Genomic DNA, 26,434 nt, shown 5'->3' on the forward strand with positions numbered 1-26,434 from the left:
TGTACTAAAATATTTTTTCTCAGGTGGATAGCTTGCCATGCACATCATGAAATAGCTAAGACTCGGATATAACAACAGATGTAAATAAAAGACCCACTTGAGGTAACGTTCAAAACCTTTTACCCAAATAAGAGTATTCCACCCTAAAAATACGAAGATTAAATCTTAACTTCCCTACATTACTTTTATCGAATAAAGTAGCCCTTAATGAAATTAAACTGTAACTAATACAGTGTACTTAAAAACTATGCCATTTTTCATTACGGAATATGGGTGTGGCAAAAGTGAATGATAATACTGCTGAATTCGAAGTCCCTAATACCCCAATGGCTTCTAGTGCCTATTTTGTTACACCTAAAAGTTGGAAGAAGAGGAAGAGTGACAGTAATCCATTACTATCACAACTTGATGTTTTGGAACATTTCATTGTACATGAATTGAAGAAGCTAAAAGATTCAACACTTGTAAGGAATACAAAACATAAAATACTGAAAATTATAGTGGAGTCACAAGTAAAGGATGATAATTACTGAAGAGTATAAATTTTGTATTTATTACTTTGAAAATACATTGAAATTCAAAAACTGAAGTTCTTAATTGACCCCCATTACCAAGGGCCTAAACCACATACATTAAAATGTTCACAGTATCTGTCCCGAACATCCTTTGCTTCCTTTGCAGTTCTGTTTCTATTCTGTTGGTGAGTGCTACACCACAGAACACCAGCACGCTGTGACAATTCCTCTATCGCACAGCACTCAGTATTTTCAATGTACCTGGCTGATACATATGTGCTGCAGGCTTCGTCAATCAAACAGTTATGTAAAATGCAAAAGTCTACAGGAAGTTTAATAGTCATCAGTAAAATTCGGGAACGGTTGCCCAGAATATCAACGGCATTTTCAACAACTATCTTTGCTCTTGATTATCTGTAATTGAAAGCCTTTTCCTGATTTTCATTTTGAAAGTCTTTGTATGGCCTTATAACGTATGACTGGAGTCTGAAAGCGTCATCTGCCACAACAACATATGGAACAGATACATTGCTGCTTTTTAGCACCTTCTCTTGTAGAACTTGCAACTAATTTTCCCTTTGTGCAGAGTTTATTGTACTTTGTTAAAAGACTCCTCCATCGCTTACTCGTCCATTGCACCCACTGTCAGTCAGAGAAAACAGATACTTAGCATCAGCCACTGCTAGTATTACAATGTTATTAAATTTCTTGTGATTATAATAAAGTGAGCCTGCTGATCTGCAGCAAATGCAACGTATTTCCCTTCCATTGCACCTATAAATGAAACAAATATCTGAACAATACAGATATGATTTGTCAGTTTCATTTAAGTAGACTTTCTATGGTGACATTTATAATAAACTGCACAAAAAGTGAACTTCCTTGATTAAGTAACTTACCTAAGCAATGAAGAGTCCTCCAGAGTTCGTCAAACGTGTCGGCAGTCGTCTTCCATTTTCCTTCTGTTGTTGGAGCCTATGGAAAACAGGCAGCAGTGATATACTGACGTGGTTCCTACAGTTATAATTGGTAGGATGGTAGTTCAACTACCACTCACTTTCAAATCGTTGTCTTTCAGTACATTCCGCATTGCTGTGCATACCAGAACTACAATTTGTGAAATACTTGGCACAGATATTCTGTGTCGGAATGCCAAACTCTTATGACTTTCTCCGTTGCCAAAAACCTGAAAATAACAGCAAGACTGGAAAATATTTTTTTTTATTCATTCACACATCATGCACCGTAGATCCCTTCCCGAAGAAGAGCTGTCAGGGATAAGGAACGAATCAAGTTATGTATTAACAGGCCATCATGCACCGTAGATCCCTTCCCGAAGAAGAGCTGTCAGGGATAAGGAACGAGTCAATATATGTATTAACAGGCAGAAGCAATGTGTGCTGGCTGCTTCTACATACTGTACTTCCAAACCATATTATGACTACCACTAATCTATTCAAACAATTATGATAATTACTTCTAGATTACTTTACGTATGTATGTTACAACAAAACACCTACTTTGAAAAAGTAAGCTACTACCTCACCACTCAGCTGCTGTTATTATCTAATACCTCACACAAACCACTAAAAGCTATCTATCTACCGGCTAAGTAAGGTTGCACCTAATACAGACATTACAGTCATGCAGAATCTACATTCTTGAGTCCAAGTACACATATCTTAGAGTGGCTAATGAGATATTCATTTATTTTGCATTTAAATATTTGGAATTTTCGGTTTCCTGCTGGATGTCGACTGGTAACTTGTTGTCTGCTACTACATCACAATGTGAAACTTCACTCTGAATCCTAGAGAGGGGTACAGTTTATATGAAAATTGTTACCTTTAGTGTTGTAGCTGTGAACTGCTGAGTTCAGACTAAGTACCAATAGGGGATGTATATATTGGGATTTAAGAATCCCTAGGTCCTCAAAGAAGCATCAGCAAGATGTTCAGTTCTCAATTTTACACAATACTATTACCGCCCACTTCTGTAAAATAAACACTTCTTTCACTATAGTTGCTATGCCCCACAAGATAAATTGTGTGTAAGAATGCCAGCAGTCTCGTCTGCAAATCAGCATAATGCAAGACGTTTCTAAGTGCAAGTCATGAAGAACTGAGCTTTTGGGTTAACGTATCCACCATTCTGGTGCCACCTCAGTTTATTACCCATCTGGATGCCTAAGTACTTACTTAATACTTGGAGTCTCATCCATTGAATGCACCATTATTCCATACTGCTGGTACACATTAAGTCATTTTGATATGTTTATAATTGCACGTTATAAGTTTCTGAAATATTAAGGGATAGCTTGTTGGCTGTGAGCCAGCTGTAGGCTCGTTTCATTACTCTGCTGGCTGTCTCCAGTATGGATCCGTTTGGAATTTTATCAGTACAGCAGTGCCAGCAGTAAACATTACAGTTTTTGAGGAATCCCCAAATGTTCGTGATAAATCATATATGTAGACCAAGAACAGGTGTTAGCCAAGTGTCTTACCTTCCAGCACGACACATTAATATTTTCCCATTCTGAATCTTTTTCTTATTCCCACTGTATCATTTGTTAAAGCGAGCGTCCGTTTTCTGTTGTTAAGATATGACTTCGACCTTACATAGGGGAGGCCACTAATGCCATACGATTGTAGTTTCTGTAGCAGAATTTTATGATTACACAATCAAAGGACTTTGCAGGATCACAAAAAACGCCAGTAAGATTTTTTTCATTTACTTTTATAAGAACTTAGTTTTTGAAATCATACATCGCATTCTCGGCAGAGGAGCCATTAAAAAAGCCAAATTGAGCAGTTAGAAGATTATTCTCAAGACTTCCTTACATTAACAGTTGCAGAGTGAATAGTGTTGTGTATCCAAATTTAATAACTGTACTACAGTTAGGCGTAATCATATAATCAATGCAGAAATGCAACCTGAATTATCACTCAAAAGCCTCTATACATGAATGTGCAAATTAGCCCGAAGGGAATGATAATTGCCGCAGTACATGCAGGATGTAATGCAATTGAAATGCAAACACTGACAGTGCTAGATTACTATAATTTTTCAACATCAAGAATAAATAAGGTACCAAAATGTGCTCTTCAACAGCTTAATCGCGGATTAGGTAGGGAACAGTAACATTTGGTCTTAATAAACGTTCTATTAAAGTTAGTGTATGTAACTGATATCGACTGAAATACGCTTTTCCAATTATGTTTACAGTGCCACTGATTTTATCCTGTTGATGAACGAATTTGAATGACAAATCACTTACAGTATTCTGCAAAAAGTCGGCACGAAGTAACTGCAACCAGTACACACATAAAAATTATAATCCTAAAAACATGGTATATTGCATTCCACGTGATCTTACTTTCCGCTAGGAGAAATTTATTCTCTCATGACGGTGTCTTTGTGACGAATGTTATCGCTAATGAACGCCAACAATTTGTCATAAGGTGCCTTATCCATGCGTATAGAATTGCGAAGCTAAGTGGGGTCCTCTAGCTCAAATTCGTCCATCAACATGCTGTAAATACCCCTCCCTTCTTCCCGTCTTTGCATCCAATGTCGCACCCAACAGCCTCTGTTTCTGCCTATACTATCTTTCTTTTGCTCTTCCAATACAGCGACTAATATCGCCGTTGCAGCAGTTTGTAGCAGATTCCTATCCATTGCTATTTCTTCAGAACGTTGAAACAAGTATACAGGGTGGTCCATTGATCGTGACCGGGCCAAATATCTCACGAAATAAGCGTCAAACGACAAAACTACACAGAACGAAACTTGTTTAGCTTGAAGGGGGAAACCAGATGGCGCTATGGGTGGCCAGCTAGATGGCGCTGCCACAGGTCAAAAGGATATCAACTGCGTTTTTTTTTAAATAGCAACCCCGATTTTTATTACATATTCGTGTAGTACCTAAGGTAATATGAGTGTTTTTGTTGGACCACTTTTTTCGCTTTGTGATAGATGGCGTTGTAATAGTCACAAACATATGGCTCACAATCTTAGACGAACAGCTGGTAACAAGTAGATTTTTTAAATTAATATACAAAACGTAGGTACGTTTGAACATTTTATTTCGGTTGTTCCAATGTGATACATGTACCTTTGTGAACTTATCATTTCTGAGAATGCATGTTGTTACAGCGTGATCACCTATAAATACCACCTTAATGCAATAAATGCTCAAAATGATGTCCGTCAACCTCAATGCATTTGGCAATACGCGTAACGAAATTCCTCTCGACAGCGAGTAGTTCGCCTTCCATAATGATCGCACATGCATTGACAATGCGCAGACGCATGTTGTCAGGCGTTGTCGGTGGATCACGATGGCAAATATCCTTTAACTTTACCCACAGAAAGAAATCCGGTGACGTCAGACCCGGTGAAAGTGCGGGCCATGGTATGGTGCTCCGACGACCAATCCACCTGTCATCAAATATGCTGTAAAGTTTGGAAGGTAGGAGGCGAGGTACTGGCGGAAGTACAGCTGTGAGGACGGGGCGTTCGTCGTGCTTGGGTAGCTCAGTTGGTAGAGCACTTGCCCGCGAAAGGAAAACGTCGCGAGTTCGAGTCTCGGTCCGGCACACAGTTTTAATCTGGCAGGAAGTTTCATATCAACGCACACTCCGCTGCAGAGTGAACATCTCTTTCTGTAGAAAGTGTGTTAAACAGTAAGGTATAAATTAATCCAGTTATTAAGATTGAACCCAATGGGCGAACAAAATAATCATTAACTGATCTGGAAGTCATCTGTGAGTAACAGCAAGTAGTGTTTATAATGAAGTACTTCGGAAATGAATAGAAATACCAAATTTAGCTCTAAGAAGATTCAATATAAGAGATTCTGTGGAGATAAGTAGTAACGCTGTGAGGACTCCAGGACACTTTCCAATCGAACAGCATGGGAGTGGAAGATATGATGACAGCAGTACCAGCGACTATATCGGTGACATCTAAACACACACCGGTGACATCATCTCCCCTTCACCCCTGCTTGTCTCTAACTAGTCTTAGCACAGTATTAAAAATAAAAAATCCAAGATAGTGGATGAACCTGAATTGCGTTAATATCTCCAGCCATTTATAGTGCAGTATTAAAAATGATAGATCAAGGAACCAGACCAAAATTGTTGTTCATACCCTCTCCTCTTTTCAACCAGTCAGAGTGTAGTATTAGAAAACAACCTAATTGTGTTTATAGAAAATGAAGAATCCTCACCCCCTTTCCTCCCCATCTTCCCTTTCTTATCTCCTAGCTAACATAACACAGTATTAAAAAATCCAAGATGATGGATATAAACCAATTGTACATTATACAGCACACCCCCTCCGATATACAGACTGTTAGAGTATAGTATTTAAATGATGTGTAAAAATGGTTTAAAATTTCATTATTTCCGGCATACACATCAAGTCACGCTTTTTCTTCCTCTCCTCCTCCTTATCTCCAGCCAATCACAGTGCACTATTGAAAACCCTAGATGATTCGAATAAGCTAGTTGCATTATCTATACCCATCACTCCCCAGTTTTCAACACATGAAAGTCTATTATTAGAAAGTAGCCCAGTTTTGTTAATGGATAATTAAACACCCTCACCTCCCCCCCCCCACCCCCCTATCACCAGTCAGTGAGCACAATATTGAAACCGAAAATTATGGGAACAACACAACTGCGCTTGATACCCCACATCCTCTCCTCCCTGTCTCCAACCAGTCAGAGTGTAGTGCTTAAATGATTAATAAAAGTGGTGCCAAATTATATTATTTCCAGAGTACACATCCTCGTCCAGTTCTCCCTTCCTCCACCATTTCACACAGTAGTTTTAGAATTTGGGCAATATATGCAGCAAAATACGCTACTGGCCATTAAAATTGCTAGACCACGAAGATGCCGTGCTACAGATGCGAAATTTAACCAACAGGAAGAAGATGCTGTGATATGCAAATTATTAGCTTTTCAGAATATTCGCACAAGGTTGGCGCCGGTGGCGACACCTACAACGTGCTGACATGAGGAAAGTTTCCAACCGATTTCTTATACACTAACAGCAGTTGACCGGCGTTGCCTGATGAAACGTTGTTGTGATGCCTCGTGTAAGGAGAAATGCGTACCATCACGTATCCGACTTTGATAAAATTCGGATTGTAGCCTATCGCGATTGCGGTTTATCGTATCACGACATTGCTGCTCGCGTTCGTCGAGATCCAATGATTATTAGCAGAATAAGGAATCGGTGGGTTCAGGAGGGTAATACGGAACGCCGTGATGGATCCTAACGGCCTCGTATCACTAGCAGTCGAGATGACAGGCATCTTACCCGCATGGCTGTAACGGATCGTGCAGCCACGTCTCGATCACTGAGTCAACATATCTGGACGTTTGCAACACAACAATCATCTGCACGAACAGTTCGACGACGTTTGCAGCAGCATGGAGTATCAGCTCGGAGACCATGGCTGCGGTTACCCTTGACACTGCATCACAAACAGGAGCGCCTGCGACTCAACGACTAACCTAGGTGCACGAATGGCAAAACGTCATTTTTTCGGATGAATCCAGGTTCTGTTTACAGCATCGTGATGGTCGCATCCGTGTTTGGCGACATCGCGGTGAATGCACACTGGAAGCGTGTATTCGTCATCGCCATACTGGCGTATTACCCGGCGTGATGGTATGGGGTGTCACTGGTTACACGTCCCGGTCACCTCTTGATCGCATTGACGGCACTTTGAACAGTGGACGTTACATTTCAGATGTGTTACGACCCGTGTCTCTACCCTTCTTTCGATCCCTGCGAAACGCTATATTTCAGAAGGATAATACACGACCGCATGTTGCAGGTCTTGTACAGGCCTTTCTGGATAAAGAAAATGTTCGACTGCAGCCCTCGCCAGCACATTCTCCAGATATCTCACCAATTGAAGACGTCTGGTCAATGGCGGCCGAGCAACTGGCTCGTCACAATACGCCAGCCACTACTCTTGACGAACTGTGGTATCGTGTGGAAGCTGCATGGGCAGCTGTACCTGTACACGCCACACGCCATTCAAGCTCTGTTCGACTCAATGCCCAGCGTATCAAGGCCGTTATTACGGCCAGAGGTGGTTGTTCTGGGTACTGATTTCTCAGGATCTATGCACCCAAATTGCGTGAAAATGTAATCACATGTCAGTTCTAGTATAATATATTTGTCCAATGAATACCCGTTTATCATCTGCATTTCTTCTTGGTGTAGCAATTTTAATGGCCAGTAGTGTATTACAAGACCGCCAGATTAAAGTCCATGATACTCATAATTTCCGTGAAAGTCACATACCTCAGACTCAATATTACAGTGAAGGCAATGTTAAACACATGCAGTATTTACCAAAACATACATTCGAGTGTTCAATATTAAAGTGACACCAAGTCGAAGATACATTAATAGGTATACACTCTTAACGTCTGTAGTTACTAGAACAAAAAATATCGAACTAAAATTTTACCAATCGATGGCGCTGTAAGCGTTAGAATATGCACAGCAACAGCCGTGCAACTGTTCAAAATGGTCCAAATGGCTCTGAGCACTATGGGACTTAACATCTGCGGTCATCAGTCTCCTAGAACTTAGAACTGCTTAAACCTAACTAACATAAGGACATCACACACATTCATGCCCGAGACAGGATTCGAACCTGCGACCGTAGCGGTCGTGCGGTTCCAGACTGAAGCGCCTAGAACCGCTCGGTCACACCGACCGGCCGTGCAACTGTTCCTCAGTTTGATTCCGAGACGCCCAACTCAACTGTCTCTATGAGGGATCGCGCTCTGTTGGTAAAGCTCTTTTACAAGGACAGTGACTGTGTGCCAGCAGCCCTGCAGAAGTCCAAGACACTCAACGGCGTGAAAAAAGGCATTGCTCCGATGTCTGATAAGGCTCTGGAGGAAATGATCACGAAATTCGAAAAGACAGGTTCCTTTGAAGTGCAGTGTGGCTGAGAGACGAGCACGGTTGATCCAATGTCTGTCGAAGCTGTGGCCACAGCACTGCAGGACGGGTCTGGCGATGATGTGCAATCATGCTGTGCACTGGGAATTCCCCGAGCGTTGGACATGCCTGCAGGTACGGTGCATAAAATCCTACGAAACTTCTTGCATCACTATCCATACAAAATCACACATTTCAAGAGCTACTTCCTGCTGACCTGACAGTAAGACAAACGTTCGCTCTGAAATTACTTGCTCGCATGGAAGTGGACAATGAATGGCCATAGGACATGCTGTGGGCAGACGAAGTCCATCTCCAAGGATATTCCAATACGCAAGACAACGGAAAATGCGCACAATTGTTGACCGACAAACTTGTACAGTAATGTACATTGAACAGCATTGATGGAGTAATGTGTAACTCGAACCATTGCCATCATATTGTGATTCATCTGCCATTTGTAAACGACCCCATATATATAGGGTGGTCCATTGATCGTGACCGGGCCAAATATCTCACGAAATAAGCGTCAAACTAAAAAACTACAAAGAACGAAACTTGTCTAGCTTGAAGGGGGAAACCAGATGACGCTATGGTTGGCACGCTAGATGGCGCTGCCATAGGTCAAACGGATATCAAGTGCGTTTTTTTAAATAGCAACCCCCATTTTTATTACATATTCGTGTAGTACGTTAAGAAACATAAATGTTTCAGATGGATCACTTTGTCCGCTTTGTGATAGATGACGCTGTAATAGTCACAAACATATGGCTCACAATTTTAGATGAGCAGTTGGTAACAGGTGGGTTTTTTCAAATTAAAAAACTGACCGTAGGTCCGTTTGAACATTTTATTTCGGTTACATGTGATACATGTACCTTTGTGAACATATCATTTCTGAGAACGCATGCTGTTACAGCATGATTACCTGTAAATACCACATTAATGCAATAAATGCTCAAAATGCAGCCCGTCAATCTCAATGCATTTGGCAATACGTGTAACGACATTCCTCTCTACAGCGAGTACTTCGCCTTCCATAATGTTCGCACATGCACTGACAACGCGCTGACGCATGTTGTCAGGCGTTGTCGGTGGATCACGATAGCAAATATCCTTCAACTTCCCCCACAGAAAGAAAACAGGGGACGTCAGATCCGGTGAACGTGCGGGACATGGTATGGTGCTTCGACGACGAATCCACCTGTCATGAAATATGCTATTCAGTACCGTTTCAACCGCAAGCGAGCTATGTGCCGGGCATCCATCATGTTGGAAGTACATCGCCATTCTGTCATGCAGTGAAACATCTTGTAGTAACATCTGTAGAATATTACGTAGGAAATCAGCATACATTGTACCATTTAGATTGCCATCGATAAAATGGGGGCCAATTATCCTTCCTCCCATAATGCAGCACCACACATTAACCCGCCAAGGTAGCTGATGTTCCACTTGTCGCAGCCATCGTGGATTTTCCGTTGCCCAATAGTGCATATTACGCCGATTTACGTTACCGCTGTTGGTGAATGACGTTTCGTCGCTAAATAGAACGCGTGCAAAAAATCTGTCATCGTGCCGTAATTTCTCTTGTGCCCAGTGGCAGAACTGTACACGACGTTCAATGTCGTCGCCATGCAATTCCTGGTGCAAATAAATGTGGCACGGGTGCAATCGATGTTGATGTAGCATTCTCAACACCGTTAGATTCCCGATTCTCGCTCAATTTGTTTGCTACTGATGTGCGGATTAGCCGCGACAGCAGCTAAAACACCTACTTGGGCATCATCATTTGTTGCAGGTCGTGGTTGACGTTTCACATGTGGCTGAACACTTCCTGTTTCTTTAATAACGTAACCATCCGGCGAACGTTCCGGACACTTGCATGATGTCGTCCAGGATACCGAGCAGCATACATAGCACACGCCCGAGGGGCATTTTGATCACAATAGCCATACATCAATACGATATCGCCCTTTTCCGCAATTGGTAAACGGTCCATTTTAACATGGGTAATGTATCACGAAGCAAATGCCGTCCGCACTGGAGGAATGTTACGTGTTACCACGTACTTATAAGTTTGTGACTATTACAGCGCCATCTATCACAAATCGAAAAAAGTGGTCTAACTAAAAAATTCATGTTTCTCTACGTACAACACGAATATGTAATAAAAATGGGTGTTCCTATTTTAAAAAAACGCAGTTGATATCCGTTTGTCCTATGGCAGCGCCATCTAGCGGGCCAAAGATAGCGCCATCTGGTTTCCCTCTTCAAGCTAGATGAGTTTCGTTCTTTGTAGTTTTTTCGTTTGATGCTTATTTCGTGAAATATGTGCCCTGGTCACGATCAATGGACCACCCTGTATAGCGAAAGGCATTGATTATATATATACAGGGTGGGTCACCTAACGTTACCGCTGGATATATTTCGTAAACCACATCAAATACTGACGAACCGATTCCACAGACCGAACGTGAGAAGAGGGACTAGTCTAATTGTTTAATACAAACCATACAAAAATGCACGGAAGTATGTTTTTTAACACAAACCTACGTTTTTTTAAATGGTTAGTTTTGTTAGCACATCTGAACATATACACAAATACGTAATCAGTGCCGTTTGTTACATTGTAAAATGTTGATTACATCCGGAGATATTGTAACCTAAAGTTGACGCTTGAAACCTCCGACGTTCAGTTGCGTGTTGTAACAAACACGGGCCACGGTCGGCGAGCAGCATCTGCAGGGACATGTTTACGATGACGACCGTGTTTACGAGTGTGGCTGTAGTGCACTGTTGTGGTTTGGTCTAGCTGTCGCAGTGTCCGCATGTAGCGCTTGCTGCTATTGTTCTTTTTCATTCGTCTCCGCACGCAGACCAACTGTAGTACACCGTGTTACCAGACGTCTGTGATAGTGTAGTGTTGTAGGAACTGTGACCATGGTGTATTCGATCTCTGAAAAGGCGGAGATAATACTCATCTATGGCGAGTGTCGACGAAATGCAGCTGAAGCCTGCAGGGTGTATGCAGAACGGTACCCGGACAAAGAGCATCCAACATTGCAAAACATCTACCGCCAACTTAATGCAACAGGTATGGTCGCAGCACGCAAACGGGTCCGTAACAGGCCCATCGCAGGAGAAGCGGGTGCAGTTGGTCTGTTAGGTGCTGTTGCCATGAACCCACACATGAGTACACGGGGCCGGCCGAAGTGGCCGTGCTGTTAAAGGCGCTGCAGTCTGGAACCACAAGACCGCTACGGTCGCAGGTTCGAATCCTGCCTCGGGCATGGATGTTTGTGATGTCCTTAGGTTAGTTAGGTTTAACTAGTTCTAAGTTCTAGGGGACTAATGACCTCCGCAGTTGAGTCCCATAGTGCTCAGAGCCATTTGAACCATTTTTTTGAGTACACGGGACATTGCGAGAGCCGGTGGACTGAGTAAAAGTAGTGTCATGCGCATACTGCATCGTCACCGCTTTCACCCGTTTCATGTGTCTCTACATAAGCAATTACATGGTGATGACTTTAATCATCGAGTGAAATTCTGTCAATGGGCATTAACAGAGAATGCGTTGCAGTTCTACCTGTTTACCGATGAAGCGGGTTTCACAGACTACGGGGCAGTGAATCTACGGAACATGCATTACTGGTCCGTGGACGATCCTCGCTGGCTCAGACAGGTAGAGCGACAGCGACCGTGGACTGTAAATGTATGGTGCGGAATCATTGGCGACCACCTCATTGGTCCTCACTTCATTGCAGGTGCCCAAACAGCTGCAACATACATCGCGTTTCTACAGAATGATCTGCCAACGTTGCGAACCGCGCGACTGCTACGGTCGCAGGTTCGAATCTTGCCTCGGGCATGGATGTGTGTGATGTCCTTAGGTTAGTTAGGTTTAAGTAGTTCTAAGTTCTAGGGGACTGATGACCACAGTTGTTAAGTCCCATAGTGCTCAGAGCCATTTGAACCATTTTTGCCAACGTTGCTCGAAAATGTCCCACTGGAAACGCGTCGACGTATGTGGTATCAGCATGATGGTGCACCTGCACATTCCGCAATTAACACTAGGCTGAACCTTGACAGGATGTTCGACAATCGTTTCATAGGACGTGGAGGACGCATAAATTGGCCAGCCCGTTCTCCTGATCTTACACCTCTGGACTTCTTTCTGTGGGATACATTAAAGGAGACTGTGTACCGTGCTGTGCCTACAACCCCAGAGGATATGAAACAACGTATTGTGGCAGCCTGCGGCGACATTACACCAGATGTACTGCGGCGTGTACGACATTCATTACGCCAGAGATTGCAATTGTGTGCAGCAAGTGATGGCCACCACATTGAACATCTATTGTCCTGACATGTCGGGACACACTCTATTCCACTCCGTAATTGAAAACGGAAACCACGTGTGTACGTGTACCTCACCCCTCATGGTAATGTACATGTGCGTTAGTGAAAAAGACCAATAAAAAGGTGTTAGCATGTTGACGTAATGTGCTGTTCCAGTCTCTTCTGTACCTAAGGTCCATCACCGTTCCCTTTGGATCCCTACGTAATTCGGTGCTCTCCGATACACACGATCGAACAGCGGAGGAGTGGTACTCAAGCGTCAACTTTAGGTTACGATATCTCCGGATGCAATTAACATTTTACAATGCAACAAACGGCACTGATTACGTATTTGTTTATATGTTCAGATGTGCTAACAAAACTAACGGGGTTCCATTTAAAAAAACCTAGGTTTGTGTTAAAGAACATACTTCCGTGCATTTTTTTATGGTTTGTATTAACCAGTTACACTAGCCCCTCTCCTCACGTTCGGTCTGTGGAATCGATTCGTCAGTATTTGATGTGGTTTACGAAATATATCCAGCGGTAATGTTAGGTGACTCACCCTGTATATATACTGTCGTATATTTTCCCTGAAACTACAACAAATTTCCACTGAAATTAGCGTCTACTGTGTCATAATTTCAGTTTCTCTTTAAGTCTCGTATCATCCTTCCACCTCTGCCTCGTCGTAAAATGTTATCTCAGAACTACTTTTTGGCGAGAAAGTATAAATACTAGACTTCTCAATCCGTCACTAATTCACAGTACAAACGTTACTTAGTGTCAGTTTCCCTCCTCGCCTGCCGCTGGCAGGTAACAGAGGTTCAGCTACTTATGCTATTAAGGTTATTGCAAATTTTGGTGATAAATATATCAGTAAATTATGGTACGATGCCTATTTTCAATTACTGCTTTCATATGGCATCATTTTTTGGGGTAATTCTTCACTAAGAGAAAAATTATTATTCATTGGACAAAAGCGTGTAAACAGAATAGTAGCTGTAGCCCACCCAAAATTATCTTGCAGACATTTATTTAAGGAACTCGGCATATTCAAAGTACCTTCACAGCACATATGTACACTTATGAAATTTTTTTTCAATAACCCATCCCAATTTATAGATAATTGACAAGTGCATAGCTACAACACTAGAAGAAAGGATGATCTTCTCTATTCTGGGTTAAATCTGACTTTGGTACAGAAAGGGGTGAACTGTGCTCTCACAAAAATCTGTTGGCATTGGCCAAATAGCATTAAAAATCTGACAGATAGCCAACTAACATTTCAAAACGAATTAAAAGAATTTATGAATGACAACTCCTTTAACTCGACAGATGAATTTTTAGATATGAAGTAGTAACTTTAAAAAAAAAGTCTAATGGAAACTTAGGTTTAACTGTCACGTTCCACACCATTACGAAATGTCTTTTTCATGATTTATGGAACAAATATTATTCTAATGTAATGTGGTCGGGTGCATAGGGAGTTATATCTGCATGTCTCAGCTATCCTGATAAGATGCGGCGGAGCTGAGAGACAGATATTCACTAAGTGTGTGTGTCTGTGTGTGTGTGTGTGTGTGTGTGTGTGTGACACGCAAACAAATTGCGGAATGAATATGAACGATACAAAAAAGAGCTCAAACACAAAATATGGTACATATAGGATTTACTATACACTTACTCTGACACAATGTTTTCTTTTTTATTCTTCCAGTATATGAGAAATTACAATGAATGAGTGAATTTACATTGAAATAGTATACAGTTCACATTATTTAAATTTTTGCAAAGTTTCTTTACATGAAATGTTTTTTACATTCAATGCAATTGCAGTGGATCATCGAACTTCCATTGAAGAGTATATACAATTTACAATAAAATCAAATTACGATGGATGACTCAAATTTTTGTCTCAATCACAAGAAGGTGGCGCTCATCTCAGTTTACACTATTTTCTCTACCTATACTTTTTCTTCCATCAGAAAAACGTGGTATTCACCTCGGTCAACGTTATTTACAGTATTTACAGTTTATCTTCCATCAGAAGAAAGGTGGTATTCACCTGACGTTAAAATCTACAATTTACAATATTTACATAAATCAGGTATTTATAGCGTTTACAGTCATCATCATTTTTGGTGCGGTGATATCCTCAGGAGAGTGCATACACCTTACCGGGAAGTACAGGGTGTTTCAAAAATGACCGGTATATTTGAAACGGCAATAAAAACTAAACGAGCAGCGATAGAAATACACCGTTTGTTGCAATATGCTTGGGACAACAGTACATTTTCAGGCAGACAAACTTTCGAAATTACAGTAGTTACGATTTTCAACAAAGATGGCGCTGCGGTCTGGGAAACTCCATAGTACGATATTTTCCACATATCCACCATGCGCAGCAATAATATGGCGTAGTCTCTGAATGCAATTACCCGAAACCTTTGACAACGTGTCTGGCGGAATGGCTTCACATGCAGATGAGATGTACTGCTTCAGCTGTTCAATTGTTTCTGGATTCTGGCGGTACACCTGGTCTTTCAAGTGTCCCCACAGAAAGAAGTCACAGGGGTTCATGTCTGGCGAATAGGGAGGCCAATCCACGCCGCCTCCTGAATGTTTCGGATAGCCCAAAGCAATCACACGATCATCGAAATATTCGTTCAGGAAATTAAAGACGTCGGCCGTGCGATGTGGCCGGGCACCATCTTGCATAAACCACGAGGTGTTCGCAGTGTCGTCTAAGGCAGTTTGTACCGCCACAAATTCACGAAGAATGTCCAGATAGCGTGATGCAGTAATCGTTTCGGATCTGAAAAATGGGCCAAATGATTCCTTTGGAAGAAATGGCGGCCCAGACCAGTACTTTTTGAGGATGCAGGGACGATGGGACTGCAACATAGGGCTTTTCGGTTCCCCATATGCGCCAGTTCTGTTTATTGACGAAGCCGTCCAGGTAAAAATAAACTTCGTCAGTAAACCAAATGCTGCCCACATGCATATCGCCGTCATCAATCCTGTGCACTATATCGTTAGCGAATGTCTCTCGTGCAGCAATGGTAGCGGCGCTGAGGGGTTGCCGCATTTGAATTTTGTATGGATAGAGGTGTAAACTCTGGCGCATGAGACGATACGTGGACGTTGGTGTCATTTGGACCGCAGCTGTAACATGGCGAACGGAAACCCGAGGCCGCTGTCGGATCACCTGCTGCACTAGCTGCGCGTTGCCCTCTGTGGTTGCCGTACGCGGTCGCCCTACCTTTCCAGCACGTTCATCCGTCACGTTCCCAGTCCGTTGAAATTTTGCAAACAGATCCTTTATTGTATCGCTTTTCGGTCCTTTGGTTACATTAAACCTCCGTTGAAAACTTCGTCTTGTTGCAACAACACTGTGTTCTAGGCGGTGGAATTCCAACACCAGAAAAATCCTCTGTTCTAAGGAATAAACCATGTTGACTACAGCACACTTGCACGTTGTGAACAGCAGACGCTTACAGCAGAAAGACGACGTACAGAATGGCGCACCCACAGACTGCGTTGTCTTCTATATCTTCCACATCACTTGCAGCGCCATCTGTTGTTGAAAAGTGTAACTACTGTAATTTCGAAAGTTTGTCCGCCTGAAAATGTACTGTTGTCCCAAGCATATTGCAACAAACGGTGTATTTCTATCGCTGCTCGTTTAGTTTTTATTGCCGTTTCAAATATACCGGTCATGTTTGAAACACCCTGTATATATCTTTTTCATCCAGAGCAGATAAAGAGAGTTTAAGTTGTTTAATAATCGAAACAACTTGTCGATTGGATCGAATGACAAAGTACTCAGTGGTTTTCACTTTTGAAACCTGGACACACTGCTTGTAATCGTCAATGGTTAGCGTATTTGCTGACTATTGTTGTACACCTTTTGCTTTGTACGTCATGCGCCCAGACTCAGTCTCAAGGGGATACATTTTCTGCGAGTAAGCCCGCAAATTCTGCGGCAGGTTACCCATTCAGTTCGACTTCCATCAAACAAAATATATTTTTATTCACTAGCAGAATACTGTACTCGTTATTCGCTGTGCACCCCAAACATGTAACCTTGTATGTACATCACTCCCGATATCCTCATAGATATTGGTAGTTTTGATTTGGTATATCAGCGTCATATATCACAGTTATACACAATTTAATGGACATTCGTTCAGTATTTATCCGCAATGGAAATCGATAAAGGAGCATTTTCGTAATATCTAAACTCGCCATTCCAACGGCGACTGGCTTGACGAAGGCGACACGTAGTCTGCAAAGTTCAATGGCGACAAGGTTTTCGTTAAAATGACGCACCTTCCAAAATTACGTATTGCAATTAATGCAGGCGCACCAACTCTGTCCTCCCATGATGCTGCAAGGCTGATGTCCCAAATCTTCCTCATATTTTGCATGGCCTTCCGAATGCGCCATTCTTCATGTGTTCGAAGAAATTTTGCTCGAACTCTTTGCCTACATTTATGAAGTTTTGTGCGTTGGTCTCTATATATAGCTCCATTCGGGGAGCTTGCCTAAACAACAAAAATGAATTCCAAGATAGAAATGTGTTAACCACTTTGCACTCTTCCGTGTTTTAACGCACTTCACATCCTTGAACGACTTCGGTGATGCAATATTTATTGTGAATGTCTATTATTCCGGTATCTTCAATGTATGCTACGAATGCCACATCTTTAAATATGAACTGTCTATGCTCATCACCATAGAAACCCTGAGCGTCTGCAATGATGTTCACACCTTTAAACACCATTGTAAAATGCACCAGGTATGGTGAAGCACCTGTTCATTTATGCAGCTCGTTGCACAACACTGGTGAGCGGACAGTAGTTGATCACACGGTCATATAGAACTAGAGCATACGCTGCAATGCGTCCCGGGAAATATTCTGAAGATTCACATTCAGTTCGTACATCTATAGGACCAGATTTAAGTATCTCGTTCTGTTTTGAGGAACCTATTACGATGATTGGCGCCAGCTCTTTGAATTTCCGTGGGTGTAGTGGACATCTTTCCTCTTCATGATAGTAAGAAGCACGGAACCTCGCATACATGTCATATCCTAGACTGTATACATTTTCATTCCACGCAAGTATGGTGAATCTAGGCGTCTGTAGCTGAGAGGAGGTTTTTGTGGACCACGTTTGTCTGCTTTCAGTCGGTAGCACTTGGTACTCGAAAACCTTCCAAGAACAGAAAGATAGATGTAAAAGTACACCGGCGTTCAGAACCTTTAAAAGCTTCAAACGCCGCTCATTCAATACTGTGATGTGCGGCACTTTCCACATTTTCTTTTTATCGATGGTGATCTCGTTCTCGTCTTGAATTCCTTGAATATATGAGTTGTTATCCGGTGCACACTGTACCAGAATAAACTCCTGTTTAGCATTCAGAACAATTCGCCGCGTGTCTTCAAAGCATCCCGTAAGCAGTTTCAAAGATATACACGAATTAAATCTCTTGTACAGTGACACTGTTCGATCCGCTGGTTCGTCATTAAAGCACCCGGAATTTTCTAAATCGTTCAAATCCGAGGGAGAAGCAGAGACATACGTTTTAAGAGTTGATGTTATGCCTACATTGCGTATACGTTCAGTCTCGACCCTTTTAAGTTCATATGGTATCTCATGAAACAGGATCACTAAAGCAGGAAGTGTAAGGTTCGAGGCCGTTGTAGCAATAACATCCCTTTCTGTAAATTATCCATCAAGCTATATGAAACTCTTGTATGGGAAGATTAAAGCGTCCTGGTGGTGGATGACAGTCCTAACTTCTTTGTTCTTCTTAAATGTGATTGATGCATAAGGTTTATGCGACAAATATTCCTGGCGTACAATACTCTCGTCATATTCCATTGGGCTAGTTATATCGAACCCTCATTGCGCGCCTTCAGACTCACTGATTTAAGAAACTCGTAGTTTGCACGTGTTATAGCCTTGCTGTTCTGTCGTGAAGTGCTACGCAGCACGTTGTGTACTTTGGTTTTATACCTGACGCCCATCCTGTCTTCATTGACAATACAGGGCTGCTGCGATCCCCTGACTGGTTGCAGCTCGCCGTCACTGCGTCTGGGTCTCTGCAGATTCAAGGTTGCTGCTGGTTCCGCATTAGATGCAACCGCACAATGATTTCCTCACCGCGAAAAGCGACAAGTTGATTATTCTGGTCCACAATACGCAGTTCCAGATAGTCCAAAGCCCGAACTGTTACCGGGAGGTAAATAGAGTTGGTAGGGGTCACAACGATTTTATACCCTGTTCCCACTGATCGGAGGAATCCGTAAATTGTATGAATCAATCTGTTGTTGACGTAGCAGTTCGTTGCAGTGCTACACTCGACACGGATTGTACTGACTTGGAGTATATCCAATGACTGGTTGGATCTGTAGAATTTATTAGGATCCTTCTTCACAACCTGTCATTTTGTAAAACCCAGTAGCCATCCTATTATCCTTCCTGATGTCTTTATTTCAGATTTAAGTGTATTGATGTTTGCACCTAGAGCAAGCCCTATTCCGGACCGTTTTGAAACTTGATTTGAATCGTGAATATCGTATGCACCAAGTTCTAATTCCACAATTTCTTTTTCATCATTAATTTCCAGTTGACGTTTATTGTTAGCGTCTGTGATATTGGGAATGCTGTTGTATGTCTCCACTCTAATCAGCGAAATATTCCACTCCCTGTTGCTTAAATCAATCGGTGGGAAGTAATTCACGCGTAATACTGACGATTGTTCTTTGTAAGTCAGAGTATACGGCACTGCATCTGAACCTCGTCTGACGTGTGGATGCTTAATGCATCTCCTTATACACATACTTCTTCGCTAAAGTTACGATGAACATCTACATCTACATATACATCTACATGATTACTCTGCAATTCACATTTAAGTGCTTCGCAGAGGGTTCATCGAACCACAATCATACTATCTCTCTACCATTCCACTCCCGAACAGCGCGCGGGAAAAACGAACACCTAAACCTTTCTGTCCGAGCTCTGATTTCTCTTATTTTATTTTGATGATCATTCCTACCTATGTAAGTTGGGCTCAACAAAATATTTTCGCATTCGGAAGAGAAAGTTGGTGATTGAAATTTCGTAAATAGATCTCGACGCGAGGAGAAACGTCTTTGCTTTCATGACTTCCATCCCAACTCGCGTATCATATCTGCCACACTCTCTCCCCTATTACGTGATAATACAAAACGAGCTGCCCTTTTTTGCACCCTTTCGATGTCCTCCACCTGGTAAGGATCCCACACAGCGCAGCAATATTCTAACAGAGGACGAACGAGTGTAGTGTAAGCTGTCTCTTTAGTGGACTTGTTGCATCTTCTAAGTGTCCTGCCAATGAAACGCCTTCTTTGGCTCGTCTTCCCCACGATATTATCTATGTGGTCTTTCCAACTAAGTTCGTAATTTTAACACCCAGGTACTTAGTTGAATTGACAGCCTTGAGAATTGTACTATTTATCGAGTAATCGAATTCCAACGGATTTCTTTTGGAACTCATGTGGATCACCTCACACTTTTCGTTATTTAGCGTCAACTGCCACCTGCCACACCATACAGCAATCTTTTCTAAATCGCTTTGCAACTGATACTGGTCTTCGGATAACCTTACTAGACGGTAAGTTACGGTATCATCTGCGAACAACCTAAGAGAACTGCTCAGATTGTCACCCAGGTCATTTTTATAGATCAGGAACAGCAGAGGTCCCAGGACGCTTCCCTGGGGAACACCTGATATCACTTCAGTTTTACTCGATGATTTGCCGTCTATTACTACGAACTGCGACCTTCCTTACAGGAAATCACGAATCCAGTAGCACAACTGAGACGATACCCCGTAGGCCCGCAGCTTGATTAGAAGTCGCTTGTGAGGAACGGTGTCAAAAGCTTTCCGGAAATCTAGAAATACGGAATCAACTTGAGATCCCCTATCGATAGCGGCCATTACTTCGTGCGAATAAAGAGCTAGCTGCGTTGCACAAGAACGATGTTTTCTGAAACCATGCTGATTTCGTATCAATAGATCGTTCCCTTCGAGGTGATTCATAATGTTTGAATACAGTATATGCTCCAAAACCCTACTGCAAACCGACGACAACGATATAGGTCTGTAGTTCGATGGATTACTCCTACTACCCTTCTTAAACACTGGTGCGACCTGCGCAATTTTCCAATCTGTAGGTACAGATCTATCGGTGAGCGAGCGGTTGTGTATGATTGCTAAGTAGGGAGCTATTGTATCAGCGTAATCTGAAAGGAACCTAATCGGTATACAATCTGGACCTGAAGACTTGCCCGTATCAAGCGATTTGAGTTGCTTCGCAACCCCTAAGGTATCTACTTCTAAGAAACTCATGCTAGCAGCTGTTCGTGTTTCAAATTCTGGAATATTCCATTCGTCTTCCCTGGTGAAGGAATTTCGGAAAACTGCGTTCAATAACTCCGCTTTAGTGGTACAGTCGTCGGTAACAGTACCATCGGCACTGCGCAGCGAAGGTATTGACTGCGTCTTGCCGCTTGTGTACTTTACATACGACCAGAATTTCTTCGGATTTTCTACCAAATTTCGAGACAATGTTTCGTTGTGGAACCTATTAAAGGCATCTCGCATTGAAGTCCGTGCCAAATTTCGCGCGTCTGTAAATTTTAGCCAATCTTCGGGATTTCGCGTTCTTCTGAACTTCGCATGCTTTTTCCGTTGCCTCTGCAACAGCGTTCGAACCTGTTTTGTGTACCATGGGGGATCAGTTCCATCTCTTACCAGTTTATGAGGTATGAATCTCTCAATTGCTGTTGCTACTATATCTTTGAATTTGAGCCACATCTCATCTACATTTGCATAGTCAGTTCGGAAGGAATTGAGATTGTCTCTTAGGAAGGCTTCTAGTGACACTTTATCCGCGTTTTTAAATAAAATTATTTTGCGTTTGTTTCTGGTGGATTTGGAAGAAACGGTATTGAGCCTAGCTACAACGACCTTGTGATCACTAATCCCTGTATCAGTCATGATGTTCTCTATTAGCTCTGAATTGTTTGTGGCTAAGAGGTCAAGTGTGTTTTCGCAACCATTTACAATTCGCGTGGGTTCGTGGACTAACTGCTCGAAATAATTTTCGGAGATAGCATTTAGGACAATCTCGGAAGATGTTTTCTGCCTACCACCGGTTTTGAACAAGTATTTTTGCCAACATATCGAGGGAAGGTTGAAGTCCCCACCAACTATAACTGTATGAGTGGGGTATTTATTTGTTACGAGACTCAAATTTTCTCTGAACTGTTCAGCAACTATATCAACGGAGTCTGGGGGTCGATAGAAGGAGCCAATTATTAACTTAGTTCGGCTGTTAAGTATAACCTCCACCCATACCAATTTGCACGGAGTATCTACTTCGACTTCACTACAATATAAACCACCACTGACAGAGACAAACACTCCACCAGCAATTCTGCCTAATCTATCTTTCCTGAACACCGCCTGAGACTTCGTAAAAATTTCTGCAGAACTTATTTCATGCTTTAGCCAGCTTTCTGTACCTATAACGATTTCAGCTTCTGTGCTTTCTATTAGCGCTTGAAGCTCAGGGACTTTCCCAGCACAACTACAAAAATTTACAACTACAATTCCGACTGCTCCTTGATCCAAGCACGTCCTGTATTTTCCATGCACCCTTTGAGATTGCAGCCCACCCCGTACTTTCCCGAGGCCTTCTAACCTAAAAAACCGCCCAGTCCACGCCACACAGCCTCTGCTACCCGTGTAGCCGCCAGCTGAGTGTAGTGAACTCCTGACCTATTCAGCGGAACCCGAAACCCCACCACCCTAGGCCCAAGTCAAGGAATCTGCAGCAAACACGGTCGCAAAACCGTTTGAGCCTCTGATTCAGACCCTCCACCCGGCTCTGCACCAAAGGTCCGCAATCGGTTCTGTCAACGATGCTGCAGATGGTGAGCTCTGCCTTCATCTCGTAAGCAAGACCGGCAGCCTTCACCAAATCAGATAGCCGCTGGAATCCAGAGAGAGTTTCCTCAGATCAAATGCGACACACGTCATTAGTGCTGACATGTGCCACCACCTGCAGCTGGCTGCGCCCTGTGCTCTTCATGGTATCCGGAAGGACCCTTTCCACATCAGGAATGACTCCACCTGGAATGCACACAGAGTGCACACTGGATTTCTTCCCCTCCTTAGCCGCCATATCCCTAAGAGGCCCCATTACGCGCCTAACATTGGAGCTCCCAACTACCAATAAGCCCACCTTCTGCGATTGCCCAGACCTTGAAGGCTGAGAATCATCCTCTGAAACAGGGCAGGCAGCTGCATCTGGCTCAGCCAGAGACAGTACCTGAAACCTGTTTGTGAGACGCACCGGGGAGGCTTTCTGATCAGCCTCAGGGGACGTCTTTCACTGCCTGCCACGCCTTGGAACGACCTCCCAATCAACCACAGGCGAGGGCTCAGCCCCACTGCGGGCCGCAACCGGGGCAACCACAGCGGCAGACAGATCTGGGGACAGACGGGACGAGGTTGATATCCCCATGATACCCAAGTCCAGCTCCCCACAGTGGTGCCCATTGGCGACAGCCTCAAGCTGCGCGACCGAAGTCAGCGCCGCCTGCAGCTGTGAGCGAAGGGATGCCAACTCAGCCCTCATCCGAACACAGCAATCACAGTCCCTGTCCATTCTAATCAATGTTGAACAACAGTTACTGAAACACGAGTGCCTAGATAACGCAAGGGAAACACGCAAAGAATGTATGAACTAACCTGTACAAATGCCTAACGACTGCACTACGATCTGCCTGAATTTACGATTACAGTCACTAAAACTCGAAATTACACCTCCTATACGAAACTCACACGCAATTTAAGTAAGAATGTACGAAGTAAACACAGAAAAGAAGCTATATACGTATCTTTCTGCGCTGTCGATGTGCACCAACTGGGAGCTCAGGCGGCAGGGAGCACACTGGATGTGACCAACCGACACTGGCCGTGCAAAACAAAAACGGAAGACAGACGACTACGCGAATGTACACTGTTCAGGTACTAAAGCGCGATACTACAACTCTCAAATACTATAATACGCCAGAAATTTATGAATTAAACAATGCAAGTACCCAAAAACACGCAACGAAATTAAGAATTAAACTGTGTAACAAATAAGTAAGCTAGGAGTATACGACTTGCTGCTGGCAGCAATAAGTAGGTATTACAGTCCTAATAGCGATGAAAATTGTGGAACGCACGTCTTTTATCGGTGAAGTATCGTTGTAACTCGTCTGGCGGTTGCAAGTCTCCGAATGAGTCGAAATAGAAGACGTTATTTCTATTTTTCTTAACATACGCCACCCAGTGGGTCCTGGTCCCCCAGAAACACATAAATATACAATTCCACATTCACTGCATTTCTACATAGTCTTCGGTAATGTATCCCGCGTAAACACACCACACGTCTAGCTGTTCCTGGGAGTTCCGTGCGTTCTTCACTGTTCTGACTACAGCTGCAGCACCACCTGCCAGTGAACCCACCGCTGAGGGATCTGCGACGGCAGGAATGAGGAAGGGAATAATTCCACCTGATGTCTTGGGCGCCGGCAGAACCCTGGGTGCTTTAACCGATTCTTTATGCTTCAGGTCACTTTTAGCTACATACATCGCTGACAGGATACAATTTTTTAAACACCCCTCCTCCTCCCCCTCCTCCTCCTCCTCCTCCTCCTCCTCCTTCTTCTTCTTCTTCGTTGTTTTCTTCTTCAGTGCCTGACGAGCGCCACTCATCACTTGCTTGAATTTCATCACCCCTAAGCCCAACTTAATATTACCACGCATGGATTTATCAACTACAAATGCAGTAATGCGCTGTCCATATCAGCATCCTTTCTTCTGCGTCAGTTAAAAAAATGGCTCTGAGCACTATGGGACTCAACTGCTGAGGTCATAAGTCCCCTAGAACTTAGAACTACTTAAACCTAACTAACCTAAGGACAACACACACATCCATGCCCGAGGCAGGATTCGAACCTGCGACCGTAGCGGTCGCGCGGTTCCAGACTGTAGCGCCAGAACCGCTCGGCCACCGGCGGCCGGCTCTGCGTCAGTTCAATTCGATCAGTGGCATGACGTCCTGGGATATCTTTACGTTCTGCGTGTGTAATGTCGTGTTCAAAACACGCCTGTCAAGCAGGTTAATCCGCTTATCACCACAGGCAAAACGTTTTTTAAGCTTTGTACCAGATCCACAGTACTATTATCCCAAAATATGCAATTCCAGTGGTAGCCTCCTATAATGCGTCTCCTATCACGCATGTTATCCTACTGCGCTGGTTGTGCTCTGTGCACCACGTTATACAGGGTGGTCCATTGATCGTGACCGGGCCAAATATCTCACGAAATAAGCATCAAACGAAAAAACTACCAAGAACCAGATGGTTCTATGGTTGGCCCGCTAGATGGCGCTGTCATAGATCAACCGGATATCAACTGCATTTCCTTAAGTAGGAACCCCCATTTCTATTACATATTCGTATAGTACGTAAAGAAATATGAATGTTTTAGTTGGACCACTTTTTTCGCTTTGTGATAGATGCCGCTGTAATAGTCACAAACATATGGCTCACAATTTTAGACGAACAGTTGGTAACAGGTAGGTTTTTTAAATTAAAATACAGAGCGTAGCTACGTTTGAGTATTTTATTTCGGTTGTTCCAATGCGATACATGTTCCTTTGTGAACTTACCATTTCTGAGAACGTATGCTGTTACCTGTAAATACCACGTTAATCCAATAAATGCTCAAAAGGATGTCCGTCAACCTCAATGCATTTGGCTGTACGTGTAACGACATTCCTCTCAACAGCGAGTAGTTCGTCTTCCGTAATGTTCGCACATGCATTGACAATGCGCTGACGCATGTTGTCAGGCATTGGCGGTGCATCACGATAGCAAATATCCTTCAACTTTCCCCACAGAAAGAAATCCGGGGACGTCAGATCCGGTGAACGTGCGGGCCATGGTATGGTGCTTCGACGACCAATCCACCTGTCATGAAACATGCTATTCAATACCGCTTCAACCGCACGCGAGCTATGTGCCGGACATCCATCGCGTTGTAAGAAAATTGCCATTCTGTCATGCAGTGAAACATACATTGCACAATTTAGATTGCCATCGATAAAATGGGGGCCAATTATCCTTCCTCCCATAATGCTGCATCATACATTAACCCGCCAAGGTCGCTGATGTTCCACTTGTCATACTGCATATTATGTCGGCTTACGTTACCGCTGCAATAAATCTGTCCCGTAATTTCTCTTGTGCCCAGTGGCACAACTGTACACGACGTTCAAAGCTGTCGTCATGCAATTCCTAGTGCATAGAAATATGGTATGGGTGCAATCTATGTTGATGTAGAATTCTCAACACCGACGTTTTTGAGATTCCCGATTCTTGCTCAATCTGTCTGCTACTGATGTGCGGATTAGCCGCGACAGCAGCTAAAACACCTACTTGGGCATCATCATTTGTTGCAAGCCGTGGCTGACGTTT

The 26,434-nt window shown here is 43.1% G+C and overlaps 1 protein-coding gene across 1 annotated transcript in view; it reads right to left on the reverse strand.

The window, feature by feature from the left end:
* Positions 1-453: 453 nt before the first annotated feature.
* Positions 454-26,434, reverse strand: part of LOC126249551 (uncharacterized) — a 43,077-nt gene continuing 17,096 nt past the window's right edge. Inside the window, exons 2-4 of the mRNA XM_049951215.1 lie at positions 1,573-1,701; positions 1,415-1,490; positions 454-1,289 (exon numbers count right to left, since the gene is read on the reverse strand). Coding sequence (XP_049807172.1) covers positions 1,204-1,289; positions 1,415-1,490; positions 1,573-1,701 — 291 coding nt within the window. The 3' untranslated portion in view covers positions 454-1,203. The remainder of the gene's footprint in view (positions 1,290-1,414; positions 1,491-1,572; positions 1,702-26,434) is intronic.

The sequence above is a fragment of the Schistocerca nitens genome, chromosome 3 (assembly GCF_023898315.1).
Source record: "Schistocerca nitens isolate TAMUIC-IGC-003100 chromosome 3, iqSchNite1.1, whole genome shotgun sequence".
Lineage (NCBI taxonomy): Eukaryota > Metazoa > Arthropoda > Insecta > Orthoptera > Acrididae > Schistocerca > Schistocerca nitens.